Below are 23,827 nucleotides of genomic sequence, written 5' to 3'. Positions count from 1 at the left end.
ACACCCTGTTAGGAAAATGCAGAAAACTTATATGCCTCTTTGATTAAAAGACCAATACAAAGGAAGGACTCATATTCTTTATTTTTTAATAGTTCATTTTATTAAATAATTTATAAAGTTGATTAATACACTGGCTTATTAGGGGAAACCATTTCTTCACATTGTCTCCTATCTTGGAATAGATTATGCCAGGTGTCAGGACATTCCCTTTTAATTTATTCACAACAGAGTACTGAATGAAGATGGAAGGGCTGATTCTTGCACTTGAGGAAAGTTGTTAGTGTTTCCAGACATCCTGGTTTAAGTGCAGCATCAGGGTAAATTGTTCCATGTACCACCCATTTCCTCACCACTCCTTCCCTAGTACTGCCTTTTCCACCAATCAACTCTAAGACACCCTAAACCCAAAGAGTTCCCTTTCAATTGAATACATTGGGGGTAGACATAGAAGACACCTCACCTTACCTCCCACCTTTGGGATTAAATAACCTGCAACAGGGCAGGTGAACTACAACCAAAAGTAAGTGAAGATTTTTAAGGAAGTTTTGACAAATATTCAGAATGACTTCTGAATTTAAATCCAGAAAAATGTGCTAATGGGGAAAAAACTAAGTCTTGGCTGATGTTCTGAAAATGCCCATAAGGGTTGAGAAATAACCCTTCAGGTTTAAGCCCTAAGAACTCTGGATACAAGGGACTTTGGCTGATAGTTTGGGTCTGCAGCGGTCCTGAAGCCTGTCCAGCAAGCATCTCTGGCTCAATCTGCAGTCAGAGTCCTTTAGCCCCATCACAGAGTACTCTCCAACGTGTTATAGTTGTCCTTAAAGCTCTTCAATTCGAGGAAGTGCTTGGCACGTTTACTCTTCTGACTGGAGGGAAGGTATGTGACCTGGATGGTTGTTGGAGAGATTTCAGGGGACTGAGTTAGGTCTTTGGCTGCTGACTGGTGCTGTCGCTGAGAGCTTCCAATTCGTGCTTTGACCCTAAAAAAAAGAAAAAAAAGAGGAAAGGGTCATGGACGGAATGAAGACTAGCAGAATACTATCTAGGGCTAATCTCATCCCACAAATGCAGCCTCAAATGACCTCTGACCTATCTTATAAACTAGTTACTAAAAATCTCACCTGATAACTTAGAAATAGCAGAGAAGCCAGGCGCCTTGGTGGCTCATGCCTGTAATCCTAACTACTCGAGGCAGAGATCAAGAGGACTGTAGTTCAAAGCCAGCCCAGGCAAATAGTTTATGAGACCCTATCTTGAAAAACCCGATCACAAAAAACAAAACAAAACAAAAAAAGTCCCAACAAAAAAGAACAGAAGCAGATACTGGGTACTTACATGTTAGGGCAGAATACTTGGTGATTTATCAGTATCTAAGTTACTAAACCCCTGTATTGTGTTATTATCCAGTCTTTTTTGTTTTGTTTTGTTATTCTTTATCATCCAGTTTTGCAGGTTAGGAAACTGAGGGTCCAATAATTAATTTTAATGAGGTCACAAAGCTAGTAAATGACAGACTGGGGATTCAAACCTAAGTGTGTCAGATTTCAAAGCATATACTCTTCCCACTATACTCACTGAATTTTTCTAGAAACAAGAAAAAAAACAAAAACAAAAAACCTTAAAATGTACTGTCTTAACCATTATTATTTACTTCATTATTTTTTGTGGGACTGGGGTATGAACTCAGGGCTTCACATTTGCAAAGCAGGAGCTCTACAGCTTGAGTCACAACCTCTAGTCCATTTTGCTCTGGTTATTTTGGAGGTGGGGGGGGTCTCACAAACTATTTGCCTGGGCTGGCCTCAAACGATGATCCTCCAGATCTCAGCCTCCCCAGTAGCTAGGATTACAAACGTAGGCCACCAGCACCCAACTCATCTTAATCATTTTATCTTACTTTATTTATTTTTTGCAGTATTGGGGCTTGAACTCAGGGCCTTTACCTTGAGTCACTCCACCAGCCCAATTTTTTTGTGATAGGGTTTTCTGACAATTTGCCTGGACTGGCATTGAACTAGGACCCTCCTGATCACTGCCTCCTGAGTAGCTAGGATTATAGACGTGAGCCACTAGTGCACAGCAACCATTTTAAAATGTGTATTTCAATAGTGGTAAAAATATTTACACTGTTGTACAACCAATGTTCAGAATGCTTTTCATCATGTAAAACTGAATTGTTTATGCCTATTTAACAACTTATTTCCGCCTTTCTCCAGGCCCATGGATGCACCATTCCATTTTCTGTCTCTTGGTTTGACCATCTAATTTTCATGCACGTGGAATCAGTATTTATCTTTCAAAGGTGTTCTGAACATATTTCCTGTCCAATTTCTAGAACAAATGCTCTTTTCTAGCATCTCTACTGTGTTCATTTCCATTACTACTATAAGTAAAAGTTTTTGTTAGGACCTTTTGTCTTTAACAAGGTAGATCATTTTTAGGCAAAGAGAAAAGATAGGATGCATACCTGATCTCTTGAGAAAGTCATAATGAACACACTACAAATACAAATGTGCTCTTTTCATGGCTGGAAACTATTTTTTTCGGAGACAGGACTAATTCTTAATACTTTGTTGTTGTGGTACTGGGGCTTGAACTGAGGGCCTACATCTTGAGCCACTCCACCAGCCCTTTTTTAGTGAAGGGTTTTTTCGAGATAGTGTCTCAAGAACTATTTGCCCAGACTGGATTCAAACTTTGATCCTTGTGTTTCCTGCCTCCTGAGTAGCTAGGATTATAGGCATGAGGAACCGGTGCCCGGCTAATTTTTAATTCTTGATTGATCTTCCTTTTTCACACCACTTTCATGTTAAGATTTGTGTAAGCTGGATGCTTTTGGGTCAAAGTGGACTAGGCAAATAGTTTATGAGACTGTATCTCAAAAAATACTCAACCAAAAAAGGGCTGATGGAGTGGCTCATGTGGAAGAGCACTTACCTAGGAAACCCAAGGTCCTGAGTTCAAACCCAAGCACTACCATAAGAAAATCTGTATAAATAACATAATGAAACTATGTTTAATACATATTTAAAACATTCCTAAACAAGTCACAATTTCTTTCCTATAAAAATGCTCAAAAGCTGACTCTCCAGTGATGCCTTGTTATGCTTTAATTGTATTTATTTATTTATTTATTTGTTTGTGGTACTGGGGTTTGAACTCAGGGCCTACACCTTGAGCCACTCCACCACTTTTTTGTAAAGGGTTTTTTCGAGATAGGGTCTCCCAAACTATTTGCCCAGGCTGGTTTTGAACTGTGATCCTCCTGATCTCTGCCTCCTGAGTAGCTAGGATTATAGGCATGAGCCACCGGTGCCCACCTTATATCTCTTACTTTTATTAGACCAAGACATAAAAAGGAGGGCCCTAGAATAAAAGGCCTCCCTATGTGTTGAAGAAATTTCTTTTGCGAGGCTACACCAATTTTGACATTGGGCTGGATAAAACAAGATAAAGATGCAAAGTAGAACCTTCTGTCCTTGTAGCATCTGTTTTCTAATGTGGGCAAGAGGCAGTTCTTACAGTGTAATGGATTTGTTAATATTGCTTTATGGTCATTTCACTACAAGAATAGTCCAGCACTTTTGTATTCTCTTTTTAATTTGTTTGTGGATCTTGCTACATAGCTAGGGCTGTCCTGAAAATTGTGATCCGCCTACCTCAGCCTACCTTCTGTTTTTCTCTAACCAGACCCCTTTGACATGTTCCCCTCCAAACTCACACAGTAGCCAGCTCACTTAGGGCTTCCTGATAGCGCAGGTATTCATTCTGGCCAAAAACCTTAGGAAAGAGAAAGGAAAAGTTAAGACCTCTAATTTGGCACATTCTTTAGATTCTTGAAGGAAAAACTGGCTATATAGCTTACCCCTGTCCCATAGCGGGCTGTCTCATAGCCATCCAGCAGGGTATCAATGAGGGCCTTGCGCACACCCTTGAATGGAGTCGTAGTGTTTCGCAGATCTAACAAGTAGGAGCGGAAATTCTTGCCCATTAAGGATCGGGGGTGACGGCCCTCAGCATGAAATGGGATCTCTGAGAAGATAATAGCACAATGATATCCCTTTTCCCAGTCTTCAGTTTTTCTAGTTTATTTCCCAAACTTAGAAATAGTTCTAATGAAATGAGTGAGGTAAGCTGTAGGTAAATTCTAAGACTGAAGACCAGGGTGATACAGCTAAGCACAAGTGGTAATTTAAGGGGTAGCAACACAACTCTAAGTTATACCAATGATACAAGATAGTGTCAACATATTTTTTACTGTACTATTTACCCTTCTGGCTTTAAGATATAAACTGTTGTGTAAGAGACAGAGCATATATGACAAGTGGTCATGAAATGTGAAAAAAATTAGAACCTTAAAAATAAGCAGGGCATCAGCAGCTCAAGCCTGTAATCTTAGCTACTTAGGAGGCAGAGATCAGGAGGATCATGGTTCCAAACCAGTCCTGGCAAACAGTTTGAGAGGCCCTATCTTAAAAATAACCAACACAAAAAAGGGCTGGTGGAGTAGCTCAAGAGGTATAGTGCCTGCTTAGTAAGCCCAAGTTCACATCCTTAGTATCACCAAAAATAAATAAATCTTAAAAACAGAAAACAAATGCCAGGTGTGGTGCCTGTAATCCCAGCACCTAGGCAGCTGAGGAAGGAGGATTGCAAGTTCAAGATCGGCCTGGGCATAAAGTGAGACCCTATCTGAGAAGTAATCAAAACACACAGAAAAGGGGCTGTTGAGTGGCTCAAATAGCGAGTTTCTGTTTATTTATTTATAAAACTTTTTGAACTTTTCATTTTTATTTGATCTTAAAACTTATATAATATCATTAACAGAGAATAATACATTCTTAGAGAATGAAAAGACAAAATAAATTTGAGACACTGGGTCAGCAATTTGTAAAAAGAAAGAAAATGTAAGATTATATAGCTGCCATGGTATCAAAGAAATCAGTAGGCTTAGGCAAGAGAACTTGAATTGAACACCAAATTGGATTCATAGTGAAAACTATATCTGAAGTAAAAAAAAAGTTAGTAACCAAGCAATGTTAAAAATGTTATTTTCAAAATAAGAGTCTTTTTTTTTTTCTTTCTGGTACTGGACTTTGAAGTAGGCCTCACTCTGGCTAGGGAAGCACTCCACAAACTTTATCTACTATGCCAGCCATTTTTTGTGAGGGTGCGAGTTTCTGTTTAGCAAGCATAAGGTCTGAGTTGAACCCCTAGTATGGACAAAAAAACAAACCAAGAACAGGAACAACCCCCCCACTCCCCACTCTTTGGCAAAAAAATAACCTGCCTGTACAATTTCCTTAGGCAAAACAGTAACCCAGTACTCTCAAAACTCTAGGAAATTCCTACAAGCCAGGGATGTACACAAAGGAATAAATCCTACTCTGTTCCTATGTGGTTTTTTTCAGGATCCTAAAATGGACTCTGTCAGTTAGCCCTTACCAGAGGCACGGATGGCATCCAGAGCTTTCATCCTGTACAGATAGTTGTAGCAACCTGTTAAAAAAGACACTAATCTCAGCAGTAACCCTCAGAATATACCCCAAACTCCAGTATACTAATAAACTGCCTCCCTGCATCTGGCATAGATCCAGATGGGCAATAACTGCGGCTTTTGTTGGCAGCTGCTAACTCTGTAAGCAAAGGAATTCTGAGCTTGTGGAACTCCTCACTGAAACATCCTCCAAAAGCTTGCTACATACTTTGATTTTCCTGGGTTTCCAGCTGTAGCAGTCTTGTATCATCATCTGCAAGGAGCTGGGGTTCATACTTGATATCCTGAACCCTGGAAAGTCGAATATCAATCTCTTCTTTCAGATCCTGCCCATGTAGAGAAAAAAATACACAATAATTTACTCTGTACTGTTCCCACTAATCTGGAAATGGGCAGTGAACAAATAAGAAAATGCTTGTGTAGCTAATGAAACTGTCAGGTAAGATGCAAGAATTTAGGAAAGAATGGACTTGGGTTCTCTAATAACCTCTCCAAGCTATACAACTCTATAAGCTAGGTATTTTAACTTGGCAGAATTCCTTCAATCTCTTACATTATTTTTGGTGGGACTGGGGTTTGAACTCGTGGCTCTGTATCTTGCAAAACAGGCACCCTACCACTTGAGCTACACCTCTAGCCTATTTTGCTCTGGTTTTTAAAGATGGGGTCTTGTGAACTATTTGCTTGGGCTGGTCTCAAACCATGATCCTCTCGATCTCAGACTCCTAAGTAGCTAGGATTACAGGTATGAGCCCACTAGCACCTGGCTCAATCAATATTTTTTTTTCTCCCACTGCTGGGGAAAAAAAAGGTCTTGCTCATGCTAGCTTGAGTCATACCCCCAGCTAATACTATTTTTCTTTTTGTTTTTTATTTTCTTTGAGACAGAATTCCATTATATAGTTCAAGCTGGTCTAGAATTATGTAGTTCAGACTAATTTTAAGCTTGGAATCCTCCTGCCTCCAATTTCCCAAGTTCTGGGATTACAGTATGCACCCTCAAACTCAGCTAATATTATTTCTGATTTTAAGTTGGACTTAGAAGAATCTTGGTTAGTTGTTACAAAGAACTTCCTGAGTTGGGTAAAATGGACAACTGGAAGCCATAATCTACTCTAAAAAAATCTATGAGGAAGTCAGGAGCTGATGGCTCATGTCTGTAATCCTAGCTAGTTGGAGATAGAGATCCAGAAGATCGGGGCCAGCCTGGGCAAAACAGTTTGTGAGACCCTACCTCAAAAATACTCAACATAATGCTGGGCACCGGTGGCTCACGCCTGTAATCCTAGCAGAGATCAGGAGGATCGCCATCCCAAGCCAGCTCGGGCAAATAGTTTGCAAGACCCTATCTCGAAAAACCCCATCATAAAAAAGGGCTGGTGGAGTGGCTCAAGGTGTAGGCCCTGAGTTCAAGCCCCAGTACCACAAAAACCAAAAACCACCAAAAGGACTGGAGGAGTGACTCAAGTGGTAAAGCACCTGTCTGGTTAAGTGTGAGGCCCTGCATTCAAATCCCAGTACTGCCCCCCTCCCCCCACTCTATCAAGTAAAAGAGGTCTGTATAGTCTGTAAATGTTTGGGGACTATCCCACTCAGTATATCACAGGACTTGTACAGACCACATTAAAAATTAAAAGAGGGCTGACTGGGGCTTGGCTCAAGTGGTAAGAGTGCTTGCCTAAGTGCGAGACCACGGGTTCGATCCCCAGTACTACAAAATAAAGTGCATGCCTCATTGATATTTTAGAAAATCTAAAACATAGTATTTCGCTGGTACTGGGGTTTGAACTCATGGCCTCATGCTTGCTAGGCATGTGCTCTTACTGCTTGAGCCACTTCTCGAGCCCTAAAAAACTTAAAAAAAATACTAAATGTGCCACTCCTCACTTATTCATTATTATTATTAGTTCTACATCCATCTTACCTAAGAGGGTTGTCAGAACCCCAGGAGATTTTGTTTTTGTTGTAACTTTGTTTTTGCAGTACTGGGGACTGAATTCAGGGCCTCACACTTGCTAAGCAAACACTCTTTACCACTTGACGTATGCCCTCAATCAACGTAACTATATCACACCCAGAATATAAACAGCACATATTGTACATTTTAAATGAAGATTAAGATGAACACCTGCATCTAATTAATATTCAGTTTAAGATGGATGTGAGGGCGATCTGGCTGCAACATCTGTCACCCCATTGATCGCCAGGGTTGATTCGGCTGATCTGGCTGGCTAGGCGGGTGTCCCCTTCCTCCCTCACTGCTCCATGTGCGTTCCTCCCGAGGCTGTGTGCTCGGTCGAAGAGGACAGCCATCCCCAATAGAGGAGGACTGTTCTTCAGTCAAGGGTATATGAGTAGCTGTGCTTCCCTGCTAGAACCTCCAAACAAGCTCTAAGAAATGGAACAGTACCAATGACTTTAAGTCTTATGTATCCATCCCTGCTTGAATGTCTACCACCCTGAACCTTAATTTGTCAACAGTCCTCTTATTTCACTGTTTTCCTATGTGTCACCGCAAACAGTAAGTTTAGCTTTGTCAAGTTTTGAACTTTATACAAATGGAAAAACACTTTATGAATGCTTCTTCAACTTAAATTTTTAAAAAGTTATTTTACTTTTGTGGTATTGGGGATCAAACCCAGGGCTTCACAAATTAGACAAGTGTTCTACCACCTATACCTCAGCTGTGTTTTTTTTTTAAATAAATCTTTACTGGTGATGAACATATATAATAAAACGTATTTTAAGTGTATAGATGAATTTTGACCTGCATCTCAATCAAGTAAATAGTACTTCCACCACCCTAAATTGTCTCCTCATACCTTCGCAGCCCATCTTTGCCCAGACATGTTACCTCTTCTCTAGTACTGTGTTCTAGGACCTCATCTAAATACAATGGTACATACTCTGTTGTGAATGGCTTTGTTTTTTTTTTTTTTCACTTGGCATGTTTTTGAGAAACTTAGAACTGTTCTTTTTTTTTTTTTTTTGGTGGTACTGGGGTTTGAACTTAGGGCCTTGGGCTTGCTAGGCAGGCATTCCATCTATAACTTTTTTTTTATCCAAAATATTTTGGAGACTAATTTGTATTCATGTTTTTACCTTCAGTTTATTTTCATTTTTTGTAATAGTCCATAATAAGTATACATCACTATATATTCATTTTATTTTATTTATTTTTTGTTGTACTGGGCCTACACCTCAAGTCATTCCACCATTTTTTCAAGATAGGGTCTCAAGTACTATTTGCCTGGGCTGGCTTCGAACTGTGATCCTCCCATCTCTGCCTCCTGAGAAACTAGGATTACAGGCGTAAGCTATCGGTGCCCAGCCCATATATCCATTTTGTATTGGACTTCTGAGTTAAATTTTAAAGATATTATGAACAACACTCCTATGAATATTCTTGTAAATGTTCTCTAGTATATACGAGCAATATTTTCTGTATGTTTATATGGTAAGAATAGAACTTCTGGACCATGGATCAGATATATATAAGTACAATTTTATTAGATATTGTCCAATTATTTTCCATAGTAGTTTACCAACTTACATGAGACTTTTTGTTTAAAAAAAAAAAAAAAGGAATCTTGACTTCATATAGATTGGAAGCTTCTAAAATATCTAACATTTTAATTGGCTCACGATATGCTAGAAAACCACCCTATGTTCCCCTCTCATGAAAAAAGTTGAAGGAGCACTGTTGAAGTTTCAGGCTATGACATCCTTGAGCCTTTACACAAAGTATCAAGAGGACTGAGGCTGGCAGAGTGGCTCAAGTGGTAGAGTGAAAGTATGAGGCCTCGAGTTCAAACCCCAGTACCACCCAAAAAAAAAAAAAAAAAAAAAAAAAAAGCACACTGCTCCAAGAGTAGAGGAAATCATGTACTAGCTCTAGCTCTCAACCAATTAAGTACCTACTATGTAAAGCCCTGGCTTTAAAATGATGAGAAAAAATGGCCTGATACCTGCTTTTTTGAAAAGGATTGAACTCAAGGCCTTACACACGCCAGGCATACGTTCTACTACCGAGCTATATCCCCAGCCCAAGCGCTTGCATTCTTGTTTGTTTTTATTTAGGCGGTACCAAGGTTTGAAATCAGGGCTTCATACTTGCTAGGCAAGTGTTCTACTACTTGAACCACTGCACCAGCCCAAGGGCTTGCATTCTTAAAAATTATAGTCTAGTGGAAGAAGCAGCATGTTTTAAACACTAGACAAGCGTAAGAAAAATTATGGCAGATGCTATGAAGGAAAAAAAAAAATCAGGGTACTGTGAGACCATAAAGAGATCTACTTTTTTTGTGTGGTACCGCAGATTGAACTCAGGACCTTACATTCTACACTTGAGCTATGCCTCCAGTCAAGAGATCTACCTTAAAATAGGTAATGGGCATTCCTCTTTTGAGGAGTTAACAGTTTAAGCTAAGATCTAAAGAACAAATTAGCTCTCTAAGTGAAGATACAGTTAACAGGATGTGCAAAGGTCTGGAATTCTACTAGTGGAGCTGGATCTCAGTGACTGGGAGAGAGCAGCAAAGGGCAGCAGATGCTTTTATTGAGAAGTGAAGAATGAAGAAGCATGATGAGGTGTCAGTGCGATAACAAGGGTTCTGATTTAATGTTAGGTTTGAGATGTGAATTAGAAATCTAAGTAGAGGGCCGGTTGTGGTAGCTCATGCTTGTGCTCCTGGCTGTAGAAAAGAGGATTACAGTTCAAGGTGGGCCCAGGCAAAAACATAACTAAAGTAAAAAAGGGCTGGGGGCATGGCTCAAGTGATAGAGCACCTGCCTAGCAGTCATGAAGCTCTCAGTTCAAACCTTAGTACCAAAAAAGAAATCTAAGTAGAAATTTGGGGTAAGCAATTGAATATTTAAGTATAAAATGTAGGAAAATGGGTTTGGGATAGAAATGAAATTCCACCTGTTCTTTTCTCAAAGCCAAGAAAGGAAAGCAATCACCTAAAGAAGGGTATAGACAAAGGTAAGAGACCATTAGGTTATTGGTTTTCTAAATGTCCTCCTGTAAGTTGCTACCATTTCCTAGGCTTGTGAACATGAATGGTGGAACTAGATGAGTAATAACACTTTTTTTTTTTGCAGTGCTGAGGATAAACCCAGAGCCTCATGCATGCTTAGGATAAACCCAGAGCCTCATGCATGCTTAGGCAAGCCCAATGGGCTCTAAAATCTAGTTTTGCAAAGGCAACACTTCTTACAGCTCTGGAGTTAACCACATTATCTTAAAGCAAACAAGAAACACTGGCTAATTTAAAATGAACTGGAAAACATTGTACAGCAGAGTTGGTAATTTCAACTTCATTCTGTAGATGTAAAACCTTTAAGTTTCACTGTGAACCAAAGAGAGCCAAATCTCAAAGCTGACATTATAGTTCAATTTATAAGGTAACTAACTAGGAAGGCAAATGAAAAAAGAAACGTGAATTAAAGTAATTTTTAAAAAAAGACACAGGAAATCTCATTCTTGTCCCTAAAACATCTGGAGAACCAGGTTTACTTCGGGCCCTAAGGACCTACCTTGGGGGCATTGTGTCCCACAGGGACATGAGGTCCCCTTCTAGATTTCATTGCAAAGCGCATGATTTGCCTCTTCACAAAAATAAATAGCAGTACAAATACCTGTCCAAAAAGATGAGAAATTGAAACTTTTAATAATAAAAAAAAACCCATGCCAGATCCGGGCTCTCAGGGATGGAATGCTTCGGGGTAAAACTTGGGGTAAACTGTCAAGGATAGGCGTGCATCTAGGAAAACCAGTAGCGGGGAGGAATGAGATCTCTGCCCTGGAATTTAGAGGTAAGGTTCTCAGCCAGGGACAGGTTCTGGGTTTATGACTTAAGCTCGCAGATATTCTTGGGACAGGAATCAAAAGCCCAGAAAAAGGGCAGGTGGGAGAACGAAGGGGGGGGTGGAGAACGAAGACAGGGAATGGCTCAAGAGGGTTTCGACTGGGTCAGACGCGACGGCAGGAATGGGGCGGGGGGCGTTCTCCTCACCAGGCTCCCGTAGGCCATCACCAGCACGACATTCACCCCGGACAGCCAGTTACTGCTAGACGCCATGACTTCTCTCTCCGCGCGGAACTGCTCGTTTTTTCCCGCCGCCCTGCCTCGTTAGCCCAGCAGAAGCCACGGCGCTTGAGTTCCCTGGAGCGCCCCGGCCATTTCCTTACGGGGGAAAACTAAGCAAGACCCGGCCTGAAAACATGGCGGTTGTGGGGGAGGGAGGAGAGCAAAGAAAACAGAACGACGCCTTCCCGCTTCCCCCGACACGTGACCCAGACAAGCAATGGCACCTGGGAGCGAGTGCGGAGATGCGGAACTTCGCCAGTAGGAGGAAGCGGAGACCTTGGTGAGTCACGTGATGGAGGCGGGGCCATCGCAGACGGGGCGGGCTGACGCGCGGAGCCCAAGTGCGGTGTTTCGTGGCGTGGCGGCGCGCGCACGCTGGCGTGCACGTCCCCTTTCGCGTCACGTGCTGGGGAACGCAAGAAGGCAAGTGGGAGGGGGAAGGCGCGAGAGCGAGCGCGAGAGGGAAAAGGAGGGAGGGGGTGGGGAGGAGGGAATCTTATATCACGTGACTGGGGCGGCGCGGCCCGGGGTGTCAGTGTGGAGGAGACTGAGGTAAAGTTGGGAGCGCAGCGGCGTTGGCGGCGGCGGCGGCGGCAGCGGCAGCGCGGCGGGGCCGGGTATTGTCCGCGGCCCCTTTAAATCCGCGATCCCCCTTTTACCCTCCCTCCTTTCTCCCCTACCCCCGCCGTATCCCCCTCCCTCGGTAGGCCCCCACCCGCGCCGTGTGTTTCCCCGCTGTATACCCCCACCTTGTAGTCATGCGAGCCCTGGCGCCCCCTCTCTCCCCCCCACCCCCCCGAGTCGGCCGCCGGAGGTTTTGTTTATGGTTGGGTTCGAGGCCTAGTGGGCCGCGCCAGAGCCGGGGCCTCGATTTGGGAGCGTGGCCGGGGCGGGGCTTGGGACAGCCTGACGGGGGGGGGGGGGCCATGCGGCTAGAAGCTTGAAGGGGGAGAGTGAGAAAGAGCGCGAGCGGGCGAGCGAGGCCTGGGCCTTGCTTGAGGTGGGGCTCTGTGTCTACCGTGGCCGGTGCCTGTAGAGGAGAGGGCCTCCTCCCTTTCCAACCCTCTGCGGGCCTCTGATCCGGATCCGGCCTGGTTTGGGGGTGGCGTGGGGGGGGGGGAGGGCGATGGGGTGGAGCTGCCCCAAACAACCCCATGTGGCCCTCAGTTTGGAGTGCGGAGGATTAATTTGTTCCGGGTGGGAGGTGGAGAGGCGATTGGCCCCGTGGGCTTCTGATGTGGCGCGGAGGGGGGTGAGCCTTGCATCCTCCGCGCGTGGGCTAGCGTCCCCTCTTCCTTTCCAGCCTCTTTGTCACCTCATCTTGTAACCCTTCTTTCTTACCGGCCCAGCTCTTGGGATATATTTTTGCTGCTGTTTTTAGCCTTCTGTCGTGTAGTTTGTGCACCTCAAACAATTATGTTATTTGGGAAGCTGGACATGGAGGCCCCATACGGGTGTATTACGCCTAAAGGACGTCACTAGATTACTGGGGTATTTATTCACTCTTACAATGGGACAGGAATTCCAAATTTCTTCAGGTCCTTCACCTTGTGGACAGCCCCTAAATTGCTGTGCGAATTGGTGTGACACAAGAGATTGCTCCTTTTCTTGAAATGTAGCCACCTCTTGTGTAGGATGTTGTGGAAAGAAAAACACCACAGTAACGCTTTTTGTTATTAACGTTTTTGCCTTTGACTCACGTGATTATTAAACGAAGAGTTTGTTTTTTTTTTTTTTTGTCTTCATCCATCTTCAATCTCCCCATATCCTGCTTTGGGAATAATCTGATGTGACTTGCTGGGAGGTGATGGAGTCGGTGACAACCAGCATTACTAGAGAATTGAAACATTTTGGCTCTGTATGGGTTAATAAAACTGCTTTGAGATCCTACACCATTGTCTTTAAAGATGAGATTATCCCAATGATTGTGAATGGGAAGTATTGCTGCCATGTAAATTAATGATGAAAGGCCTAAAATGTACTCTTTTGCTTTTTCATTTTTTAAAATCCCTCCTTGCTAAGTGTGTTCTAACTGGGAAGGCCTCTTACGTGATTCGAGCTGGTGGGGCAGGGGACACGGAGGTCATTTCAACAAAGCATCTAGGGAAATTAGTTGCTCTGTTGCAGAGGTAGCAAGTCTTACCCATCCCAGTTCAGCTTCAGAGTTTCTGAATTGTTTCTTCAATTAGATTGTAAGCTCCCTGAGGGCAGCAACCAAGTCATAATGTTTTTGTATTTCCTGAAGTATTGGACACATAGTAGATACTCAATAAATACTTGTTATTTATTTTTTTCAGTAAATTTTCTCTGGCTATTTTTTTAAGGAGCTGGTTGTCAAAATACAATTAAGGGCACTCCTCTGTTGAAACTTGTATTTGCTCCTGCAGTATTCTTTTGGTCTTCATTACTTCTCATCCCACTTCCCTTAAGTATTTTTATTTTCTCAGAAAGGGTAACAATACGCCTCACCTCCACTGTGATAACTCTTGGGTATTTGTCTCTGCTTGTTACTAAAAAACTACTAATTCTGTGCCCTCAAGTGATCTATCCCAGATCACTTACTTTTGACCTGTCGCTCAGTATTGTTATTACTGAGGTGGTAAAATTCTTTAGTCACACATTTCACAGGGAAGTGGAAATTAACAGCAGAAGTGATCAGGAGGATTTTTTTCTTTTCTGGCTAATTATGTCTTTCTAATATACTTTTATCCGATTAGATAGGTACGTGCAGTGGTTCATACATCTCTTCCTTCAGCTTATATTTGTGGTATAACTCATTTTCAAAAATTGATACTACATGTGGAGTAGAAAGCAGTTAGGATTTTTAAGTTACAAGAGTGGGTTGAGAATGACTATTTTGTGTTAGAAACTTCATCTTGCAACCAATTTTAAAACACAATTGTTTTCTTGTAGTTTTAACTTTTTTCCTTTGTTGATTTGGATCCATGGGGTGGTCGGTTAAACAACATTTGTATGTTTTAAATTATTGAAATTTGTCTAAGATGCCAGCCTGGGAAAATGGACTATTGTGTAGCAAATAACCCTGTACTAGCTTGAGATGTTTACAGGCCTTTGTGTGTACGTGCATATAGAGGGGGAAGAGGTAATGGTTAAAAATTAGCACTGAAGCTGCGTTAAAAAGATCTTTGTTGGCGATAGAGAATGTAGTAGAATTCTTCATTCTTAATGACCACATCAAAAAAGACCTATGCAACCTATTGACACAACTTGGTGGTGAAGAATTTATCCACAGGAAAGTCAGCTTTCTCTGTGTCATCCAAGAAACAGGTGAAATTCGCTTCCCTAATAGTTAATCCTTACATATTTCTTTAGAACCTTCCCTGCTTCAAAATCTAGCAGTGCTTTCTGGGCAGTCTAGAATTACCCTGTATAATGTTGCATTAATGAAAAAATACATAAAAATTTATTTTCTTGTGAAGGGAATAAAGCAATGCAAAGTAACCTTTTATTTTGAGCATTTTACCACATGATGAATGTTTTCTTTGTTTACTAAATGCAGCAGCTGAGATTGCATTATAAAACAGTATGAATGAAGGGAACTTGAATTCAGTAGAATCTTTGCTTGGTAGAAGTCTCTTAACAAAAACTCTTCTAGTTTTGGGAAAGCTGTTTGTGGTCTGTGTCTCTTTAAAGACTTGAAACAATCCTGCAGACCTTAATGTCTCAAGTTTAAAATTATTTCCTAGATGCCCTTCCAAATAAAACTTGGTGATAGATGTGTTTGGTTGGGGACAAATTTGGGATTCCTTGTATATTAAGGTGAGTGGAGAAGGGTAATTAAAATTCTGGTTATTTGTAAATGTCAATGAAACCAACAGAAGCAGCTGTAAAAGCAGTATGTTGGAATTATCCAGGAAACAGATTCTGGACAGTCACTAGGGCTAATACATGCCCTGTTGAAGGCTGTTGTTTAAAATCACAACAAAACAAAAACCCTATAGCATGCTAAGACATGAAACTTGAACTTGTCCTTTCCTAAGTAGTGGAGGTCACATGCATTTGTGAAACAGTTGTGAGGTAGGTAAGGCTGTTTTCTTAGGTAGATTGAATTATTATGCTTTTATTGGGGGGGGGGTGGTCATAGGGATGAATCCAAGGCCTAGACTGAGCTGTGCCTCCAGCCCCTACAGTATTGTAAATACTTTGGAATATAGACAGTCTTGCTATTTAGCCCAGGCTGGCCTCAAACTCACTATCCTCCAAGCTCAGCCTCCCAAATATGCAAGAAGGCCTGGCTCCTGGAAAGGCATTTATTCCAGGCCTTTTATCAAAGGACTTCAGATACTTTGACTTGTATAGAAGACTTGATTGTTGCCATTCTTTTGCTTGCTTTAAAGATAACAGTAACCAAATCATGCCCCTAATTTGTTTTTTAAAAAAATACCACACATGCTTTGTGCATTTTTTGAGGGGAGGGAATGCTGGGGCTCTAGTCCAGGGTGTTGTGCATGCTGTGCAAATGCTCTACCACTGAGGTACATCCTCAGCCCTATAATTTCTTCTTGTATAAAAATGGACTAATAGCTATAGTTCCTTAAAGAATTTATCAAATGAAATGTCTCAAGAATAAGTGTATCTTCCTCCTCTCTTTGAAGAAAGCAAAGTATGTGGTGGTGAAAGTGCTGATAGAAGTTAAAAACATTTTGCCTATATTTAATATCTAAACTCTTTTTCAATTTTCAGTATCCTACCTTGTAAATACTGTTATTTGTATATACTGTAAATGATGACGTCGGTGGGCACTAACCGAGCCCGGGGAAACTGGGAACAACCTCAAAACCAAAACCAGACACAGCACAAGCAGCGGCCACAGGTAAAGAATCCAAGGGATATGGATCCATGGATAATTTTGCTGGTTGATACTGGTTTCCATGCCGTATAGCATCATTTGGATTGGAGGTGTGGCTCAAATGGTAGAGTACCTGCTTTGCAAGTATGAAATCCTGAGTTCAAATCTCAGTATTGCCAAAAAATTTAAAAATTCCTTAAAAAAAATATGTATATGTATACAGATATATGTATATATCTGTATACATCATTCTATGCTTTGGTCCATATTCTTGCCTGGTCCTTGGCTCTTTTTTTACATTCAGTGATACAACACAGTTTCCTTTTTTTGTTCCGTAGTGTATTATGAAGCTTAGTGCTTCTTTTTGAGTCCTGTATGTTGTGTTTGTAACATAGCATTTCCCTTCTATTGACTGGGCTATTTCAACATACATTTCTCATTTCCTAGACCTACCTTGACATCTTTCTAGCCAGTCTTCATCTTGACACCTTCCTCCTTCCAGAATTTGTCTTTTGGTCCCATTTCGCCTCTGATATCCTTAAGGCCTTACCTGATTTTTCCTCTCCCATGAGAAGCAGGAGTCATCACTGTGTTCCTTCAGAATTAAGAAATGAGACACCCTAGAGCATTGCTCAGTTTTAGATCTTAAGGAATAAATTAACCTCTTGGGTATTAAGTTTAATTTAGATGTGATCTGTGTTCTATAACTAGTTTGGTGTGTGTTGGTACCCAGTGTGAAGGAATTACTTGTGATTTTTCCAGTAGAATTTTCCAATTTAAGTACCATTATAAAATTCTATTAGAATTTTAGTACTTAATCTCAACAGGGGCAATTTCTGGTATCTTTATATACATTGGATACTTAGAAAATATGGGCTAAATCTTACAGTACTTGGAATAAGAGGTTAGCATTGGCAATTAAAGAAATAGAAACTTGGTTTGTGCACAATTATGCAATACTACTTGAGGTTTTTTTTTTTTTTTTTTTGGTGGTGGTGGTACTGGAATTGTTCTTGTCTTGCTACACAAGTTTCTGCCAATTGACCGTGCCCCATTGTAACTTACAAATACATTAATATGAATTAAGAGGCATATGTTTCAAAGTGGTGCTGTAATTCCAAAATGAAAGCCCCTTTAACTATGAGGATGGTGAAAAAGCTCATTGCCCTTTTTGGGATTGATATACTGAAATATTTAGACCTTTGTCCCATTTCTGTCCTTTTGTTAACTTCAGCATCTTAAACAGTGCTTTAATGGTTGGTCATTTTTAACCAGGAGAAAAAGAAACTAGGGTGGTAGGGAGGGTAGAGATTAACTACTTAAGGTCCCTCTTATTTCTCTAAACTCTTATCTCTTGATTAAACTTACTTTCTTGGGGGGTGGGGTGGGGTGGGACTAGGTTTTGTACTCAGGGCTCTATGCTTGCAGAGCAGGCACTCTCCTGCTTGGTCCACACATCCAGTTTATTTTACACTGGTTATTTTGTATTTTATTTATTTTTTTGGCAGTACTGGGGCTTGAATTCAGGGCCTCACACTTTCTAGACATGTGCTCTACCACTTGAACCATTCTGCTAGTCCAGCCCTGGTTATTTTAGAGCTGAGGACTATTTCTCTGGCTGGCCTCAAACCTTGATCTTCCAGTTCTCATCTCACATAGCTAGGATTGCAGACAAGAGCCTCTGGCATCCTGCTTGATTAAACTTTTATTTTTGGTACTGGGGTCTGAACTCAGGGCCTCGTGGTTGTTAGGAGGTACTGTACCACTTGAGCCATTCCGCCAGCCCTTTTTTGAGATAAGGTCTTAGGAATTACTTGGCGAGGCTGGCCTTGAACCTTGATCCTCTTGATCTCTTCTCAATTCCTAGGCCACTGCAGAACAAATTCGACTTGCACAGATGATTTCGGACCATAATGATGCTGACTTTGAGGAGAAGGTGAAACAAGTGAGTATACCACTAATTTACTGAAAGCTTGGGGAAAAGAAATCAGAATTAAAGCATGATTAGATACCATGGATACCCAACCAGGATACTTTCTACTATATGTTTTGAAATAATTGCCCTGAAATATATGTTAGACTAATAATTAAATGCTTTAATTGTCTGATTTATTGTACCTCTTTAGATAGATACCTTGTTCATAGAGATTTTAATCTTAATTCTGACTTTATCGAATGTCTTCGTCAGTGCCTGTGTGTATGCGTGGTGACTGAACCCAGGGCTTTGTGCAGGCTGAACTTGGACTCTACTATTAAGATGTGTCTTCAGCCCTTGTTGTTGATGCCATGTTACAGTAACTTTGAGCAGTTTGGGATCTAGGGAATGTGGAAACTGATGGTATGCTAAAACCCGTGTGTTCCAGGCTTTGATTTTCCATTTGATGCTTAATTGATTGCTTTGTAAATACTTTTGACCCCATTCCTAAACTACAGGTGTTAATACTTTGCTTTTGGAATTAGAATTACAAAATTTTACATGTTTTGCTTTCTTGTCTTTTTTTTTTTTTTCCCTTGGTACTGAGGTTTGAACTCAGGGCCACTCCACCAGCACTTTTTTTGCGTTGGGTTTTTTCCAAGATAGGGTTTTGTGAACAGTTTGCCCGGGCTGTCTTCAAACCATGATCCTCTTGATCTTTGCCTCCTGAGTAGCTAGGATTACGGGTGTTAGCCACTGGTGTCTGGCCCAGCCCTTTTTTAGTGATGGTTCTTTTTGAGATAGGGCCTTGTGAACTTTTTGCCAGGGACTGGCCTTGAACCTCGATCTTTCTGATCTCTTGCCTCTTGAGTAGCTAGAATTACAGGTGTGAGCCACCCACACCTGGCTAAGTTTTGCTTTTTAAGCCTGTTTTATTTTCAAACTTGGTTGGTGTTTCTTCCCTTCTAATTTCTGTTTGTGTGGAGTGCAAGCTTCTTCATGATGGTTGCTGATTTTTCTCTTTCAGTTGATTGACATTACAGGCAAGAACCAGGATGAATGTGTGATTGCTTTACATGACTGCAATGGAGATGTCAACAGAGCCATCAATGTTCTGCTGGAAGGAAACCCAGACACGGTAGAGTGCTAATAAAGTGTTTTTGAATGTGGGTCCTGGGTTGGGAATCTAGTAGTATTTGAAATCTAGTAGTGTTTACCACACTAGTAGTGTGGTAAGTCATCTTAAATTTTGTTTTGTGTTTTAAATTTTTGGTGGGATTGGGTTTAACTCAGAGCTTGATGCTTGAGCAGGCACTGTATTGCTTCAGCCACACCTTTGGGCTAAATCATCATAAACCAGCATGCTTTATTCTCGAAAGAGAGGAGAGAAAATTCTTGGAGATTGTTTCCTGCAGGTTGCAGATGTTTACAATTTATATGTAATACAGTCTCCTCATGGGAATGATGGTTATCGGAGAAAACAGGTGAAATCAGTCTCTTATTTGTCTGGAATAAATTATTGATTCTAGGTTAATGACTTTTTTTTTTTGGTTGTACTGGGGCTTGAGCTCAGGTCCTTCACCTTGAGGCCCCTCCCCCCCCTTTTTTTTCTGTGTTGTGTATTTTCGAAATAGGGTCTTTAGAACCATTTGCCTCGGCTGGCTTCGAACCTTGATCCTCCTGATCTCTGCCTCCTGAGGCTTGAGCCACGAGCACCTGGCTGTTTTTAAGGCTTGAACTAGTCTAAATTAGAGGTGCTCCTTGATAAGCCCTAGTTAATAATCACTGAAGATTTCTCCTCATCTTTTTTTTCCCGTTGCTGTTGAAGAAAGTCACAAACTACTTCATTTTTGGATTCCAAACATTCCCATTTTCATCAATGTCACCTTTCCATTACACAATACTGTTTCATTGCCTTAACTTAATTCTGTTGAGGTAGCAATGAAACAAGCTTTACAGCCTGTCAACCGTGGAACCAATAAGAGGATACCTTGCTTGCGCTGAAATTTAGACAGCTTGTTTTCATTTCTTTCTACTTAATGAGAATTAACTGGGGTTTAGACTTAGTGCTTCTTACTTGCAAAGCAGACATTACTCCTTGAGGCACACCTTTAGCCCATTTTGCTCTGGTTATTTTTTTGGAGATGGTGGGGGGGGGTCTCACTGTTTTTTTTTTTTTTGGTAGGACTGGGGTTTGAACTCAGGGCTTTGCACTTGGAAAGCAGGCACACTACTGCTTGAGCCACACCTGTACTCCATTTTGCTCTGGTTAATTTGAATATGGGGGTCTCGAACTATTTGTCTGGGCTGGCCCCAAACCACGATCCTCCTGAACTCACCCTCCCAAGTAGCTACAATTACAGGCATGAGCCATCAGTGTCTGAAAGAACTTTCTTTTCCTCTTTTTTTTTTTCTTTTTGTAGTACTGGAATTTGAACTCAGGACTTCATGCTTGCTAGGCAGGTACTCTATTTCTTGAGCCACTCCTCCAGACCTTTTTGGGGTTGAGTATTTTCGAGATAGGATTTCGTTATTTTCCATACTGGCTTTGAAGCACAATCCTCCTGAGTTAGCCTGAGCCACCAGTGCCTGGCAAGAATTTTATTTTCAAGTAAGAAAGTCACCTCAGCTAAATACTGGAGGTTTGTTAGATTCTTTGAGATAATAGGAAATAATATTTGGAGACTTTTTTGTGTGGTGCTAGAAAAAGAACACAGGACCTTGTGTATTCTAGGCAAGCATTGGACTTCAATGGGTAGATTTTTTTTCTTAAGAAAATTAAATTTCTTATTATTGACCTTATTTGAAAATTCACTGCCTGCATAAACAACACAACAGTGCTTTTTGTTCATTTGGCGTTTACTCCATAATAATTGTCTCAAAATTTTTTTCATGTGGAGGAAGATGTGGGACTTCATGCTTTTTAAAAAGTCTTTATTTTTTTTTTTGCACAAGCCACATTTTTGTTTCACCTCTGTTTTCTGTCTAGTACTATAAGTCTGACCTTCCACAATATCAAAAAGGGAAATAGGCTAAATAATACAGGCTTATGGCACAAGTAAAGCTACTAGTGAAAACTAATGGGAAGCAAAAGTCAGCTGTTAAAACTGTTGAATGTGTTTGGGTAGGTGAGATTCTATCAGAAAAGGTGAAGTGTCTAAGGAAGATCATCGTACTTCTCTTTTACTTAAAGAAGCCATCTAGTGCCAGCAGCTAATATACACTCAGGGGAAGGAGAAAGGTGACAGTCTCCTTAGACTTGCCAGGTTTTGAAATTAGCATAAATTCAAAAAGCTGTTTTTAGTCTAGTTTCCAGGGTTCCTGGTGCAGATTTAGCTATAGGGTTATTATGACCTATCAATTGAAGCTGCTCTGAGCATCAAGTGACAGACCAACTTGGGTTAGAAGAGTGGGTGGCAAGAAACTGCTGAGCTCTAGGTTGATTTTTTTTTTTTTTTTTTTTTTTTTTGTGGGACTACAGTTTGAGTTTAGGGACTCAGCTTGCAAAGTAGTTGTGCTTTAGCCATGCCTCTGGTCCACTTTACTTTGGTTATTTGTAGACAAGGTCTCACTATTTGCTTGGGCTGCCTTTGATCCACAGTCTTCCTGATCTCACCCTCCCAGCTAGCTAGGATTATAGTCATGAGCCACCTGCATCTGGCTCTTAAAGTTTTTTATAAAATTGCTGTATTGGGGCTAGAAGCATGGCTGAAGTGGTAGAGCACTTGCTTAGCAAATGTGAGGTCCTGAGTTCCAATTCTCATACTGCCAACAATATTTTTTGAAAAGTTTCTGTATTACTACTTTAATTAAATGATTTATTGTACGTTCCTTAGCATATATTGATAAAGCTTTTATCATAATTTTACTTTTTTTTGTAGGGGATGCTAGAAATTGAACCCAGGGCTTCCTGCATGCTAAGTATGGGGGGGCTGTGTACTGTTGAGCTATATATCTCCAGCCCTAAATTCACTTTTTTTTTTCTTTGAGGTACTGGGGATTGAACATAGGGCTCTCACATGCTCTACCACTTGAGCCATAGCCCCAACCCTTTTTTGTGTTTTGTGTTTGAGATAGGGTCTTGCTAACTTTTTTTGGACTGCTTTCAAACTTGGGATCCTTCTGAGTAGCTGGGATTACAGAAATGCACCATTACACTTGGCTTGACTTAAATTTTTTTTTTGCATGGGGAGAAGTACACTGGAAATTGATCTGAGGGCCTAATGCTTGCTATGCAAGCATTCCACATTTTAACCGTTTTTAAATGTTTAGTTCAGTGACAGCATGTACATTCCCAATACAGGCAGCCATCAGCACTATTTCCAGAACTTAGTGGTCATCCCCTAGTAACCTCTATTTTCTCTTTATGTGCATTTGCCTATTTTAAATATCTCATATAGGTGATATCAATACAGTATTTGTCCTCCTGTGTCCCAACTTATTTCACTTAACATGATATTTTCAGTATTCATTCATATTGTGGTATAGGTCAGAATTTCATTCTGTTTTAAGGCCAAATAATATTTCATTGAATGTGTATACCACTTTTTATTTATCCATTTATCTATTGATGGGCACTTGGAATTATCTGGAAGTAAGTTATAGACATAACACTTCTTAAAGACTTCAGTATGCTTTCTTTCAAGAGAAATTCTTTCATAAAACTATATAACTTACTTATCCTAAGAACATTAATAAAAATTTCATGTTACGGAATACTGGGTTCATATTCTATTCTTTTTGTGGTACTAGGAGTTGAACTCAGGGACTCATGATTGCTAGGCAAGTGCTCTATCACTTGAGCCAGTCCTCCAGTCCTTTTTGCATTGGTTGTTTTTGAGATTGGGTCTCACTTTATACCCCATCCTGCCTGGACTGGAATCATCCAATATGTGCTTCCCCAAGTGGATGACAGGCATGTGCCACCACACTAAGGCATTGGTTGAAATGGAGTCACTTTTTGCCATGGCAGGCCTTGAACTGCAATCCTCCTGATCTCAACCTCCCAAGTGGCTAGGGTTGTAGGTTAGGATTGTAGGCTTGAGCCACTACATCTGATCTGGGTTCATATATTGCAAGTTACTAGACATTAGATAGCTGTTGATTAGCACCAGGGCTATAGTTGTTGTTAAATGGTATCTAAGATAGTGAAGGTCTAATAGTCTTGGTATTTGTTCTGGAACTTTGCTTTGTACAGGGACTCAATAAATGCATTTTTTGTTTTGTGGTGTTGGTGATTAAACTTGGGGCACTGTACTTATTAAACAAGTGCTGTACCACTGAGCTATACTCCCAACCCTATATATGCATGTTTTTAAAACTTTATGTAGTTCATCTTACTGAAGAGTGTTTTCCAATGGTATTTATAGCTTATTTTCCTTATAAATTTTCCCTCCTACAATTTAGAATGTAGCATAGATATGTGTAGTTAGGAAATCCATAATAACATTTTGGTCAAAAACAGAATATCTGATGGTGAACCAGTAATAGGCTAAGTAAACTTAAAGTGT

General features: G+C 40.8%; 2 protein-coding genes across 31 annotated transcripts in view; one reads left to right on the top strand and one right to left on the bottom strand.

The window, feature by feature from the left end:
• Window positions 1-63: 63 nt before the first annotated feature.
• On the bottom strand, window positions 64-11,820 carry C11H1orf43 (chromosome 11 C1orf43 homolog). 2 transcript variants are annotated; one of them, XM_020166246.2, is made up of 7 exons: window positions 11,518-11,820; window positions 11,039-11,140; window positions 5,709-5,826; window positions 5,449-5,502; window positions 3,869-4,035; window positions 3,725-3,783; window positions 64-983 (listed from the first exon to the last, which is right to left on the bottom strand). In XM_020166246.2, the coding sequence occupies exons 1-7, from the start codon at window positions 11,581-11,583 to the stop codon at window positions 788-790; spliced, it is 762 nt and encodes a 253-aa protein (XP_020021835.1). In that variant the 5' UTR covers window positions 11,584-11,820; the 3' UTR covers window positions 64-787. The 2 variants fall into 2 exon arrangements, with proteins under 2 accessions (XP_020021835.1, XP_020021837.1); XM_020166248.2 differs by lacking the exon at window positions 11,039-11,140 and having other exon boundaries at window positions 11,518-11,819.
• A 243-nt stretch (window positions 11,821-12,063) lies between these two features.
• The window catches only part of Ubap2l (ubiquitin associated protein 2 like), a 49,357-nt gene continuing 37,593 nt past the window's right edge, over window positions 12,064-23,827 (top strand). For 27 of the 29 annotated variants that reach the window (XM_020166241.2, XM_074047997.1, XM_074048000.1 and 24 more), the window contains exons 1-4: window positions 12,104-12,209; window positions 16,297-16,426; window positions 18,270-18,347; window positions 19,345-19,455. In XM_020166241.2, the coding sequence (XP_020021830.2) occupies window positions 16,337-16,426; window positions 18,270-18,347; window positions 19,345-19,455 (279 nt within the window). In that variant the 5' untranslated portion in view covers window positions 12,104-12,209; window positions 16,297-16,336. Of the gene's footprint in view, window positions 12,210-16,290; window positions 16,427-18,269; window positions 18,348-19,344; window positions 19,456-23,827 lie in introns of those variants that run through there. The other 2 variants (XM_074047978.1, XM_074048004.1) reach the window with 2 other exon arrangements.

Source organism: Castor canadensis, chromosome 11 (assembly GCF_047511655.1).
Source record: "Castor canadensis chromosome 11, mCasCan1.hap1v2, whole genome shotgun sequence".
Taxonomy (NCBI): Eukaryota; Metazoa; Chordata; class Mammalia; order Rodentia; family Castoridae; genus Castor; species Castor canadensis.
The sequence above is the reverse complement of the archived record's forward strand: the minus strand, read 5'-3'. Positions and strand labels throughout refer to the sequence as shown.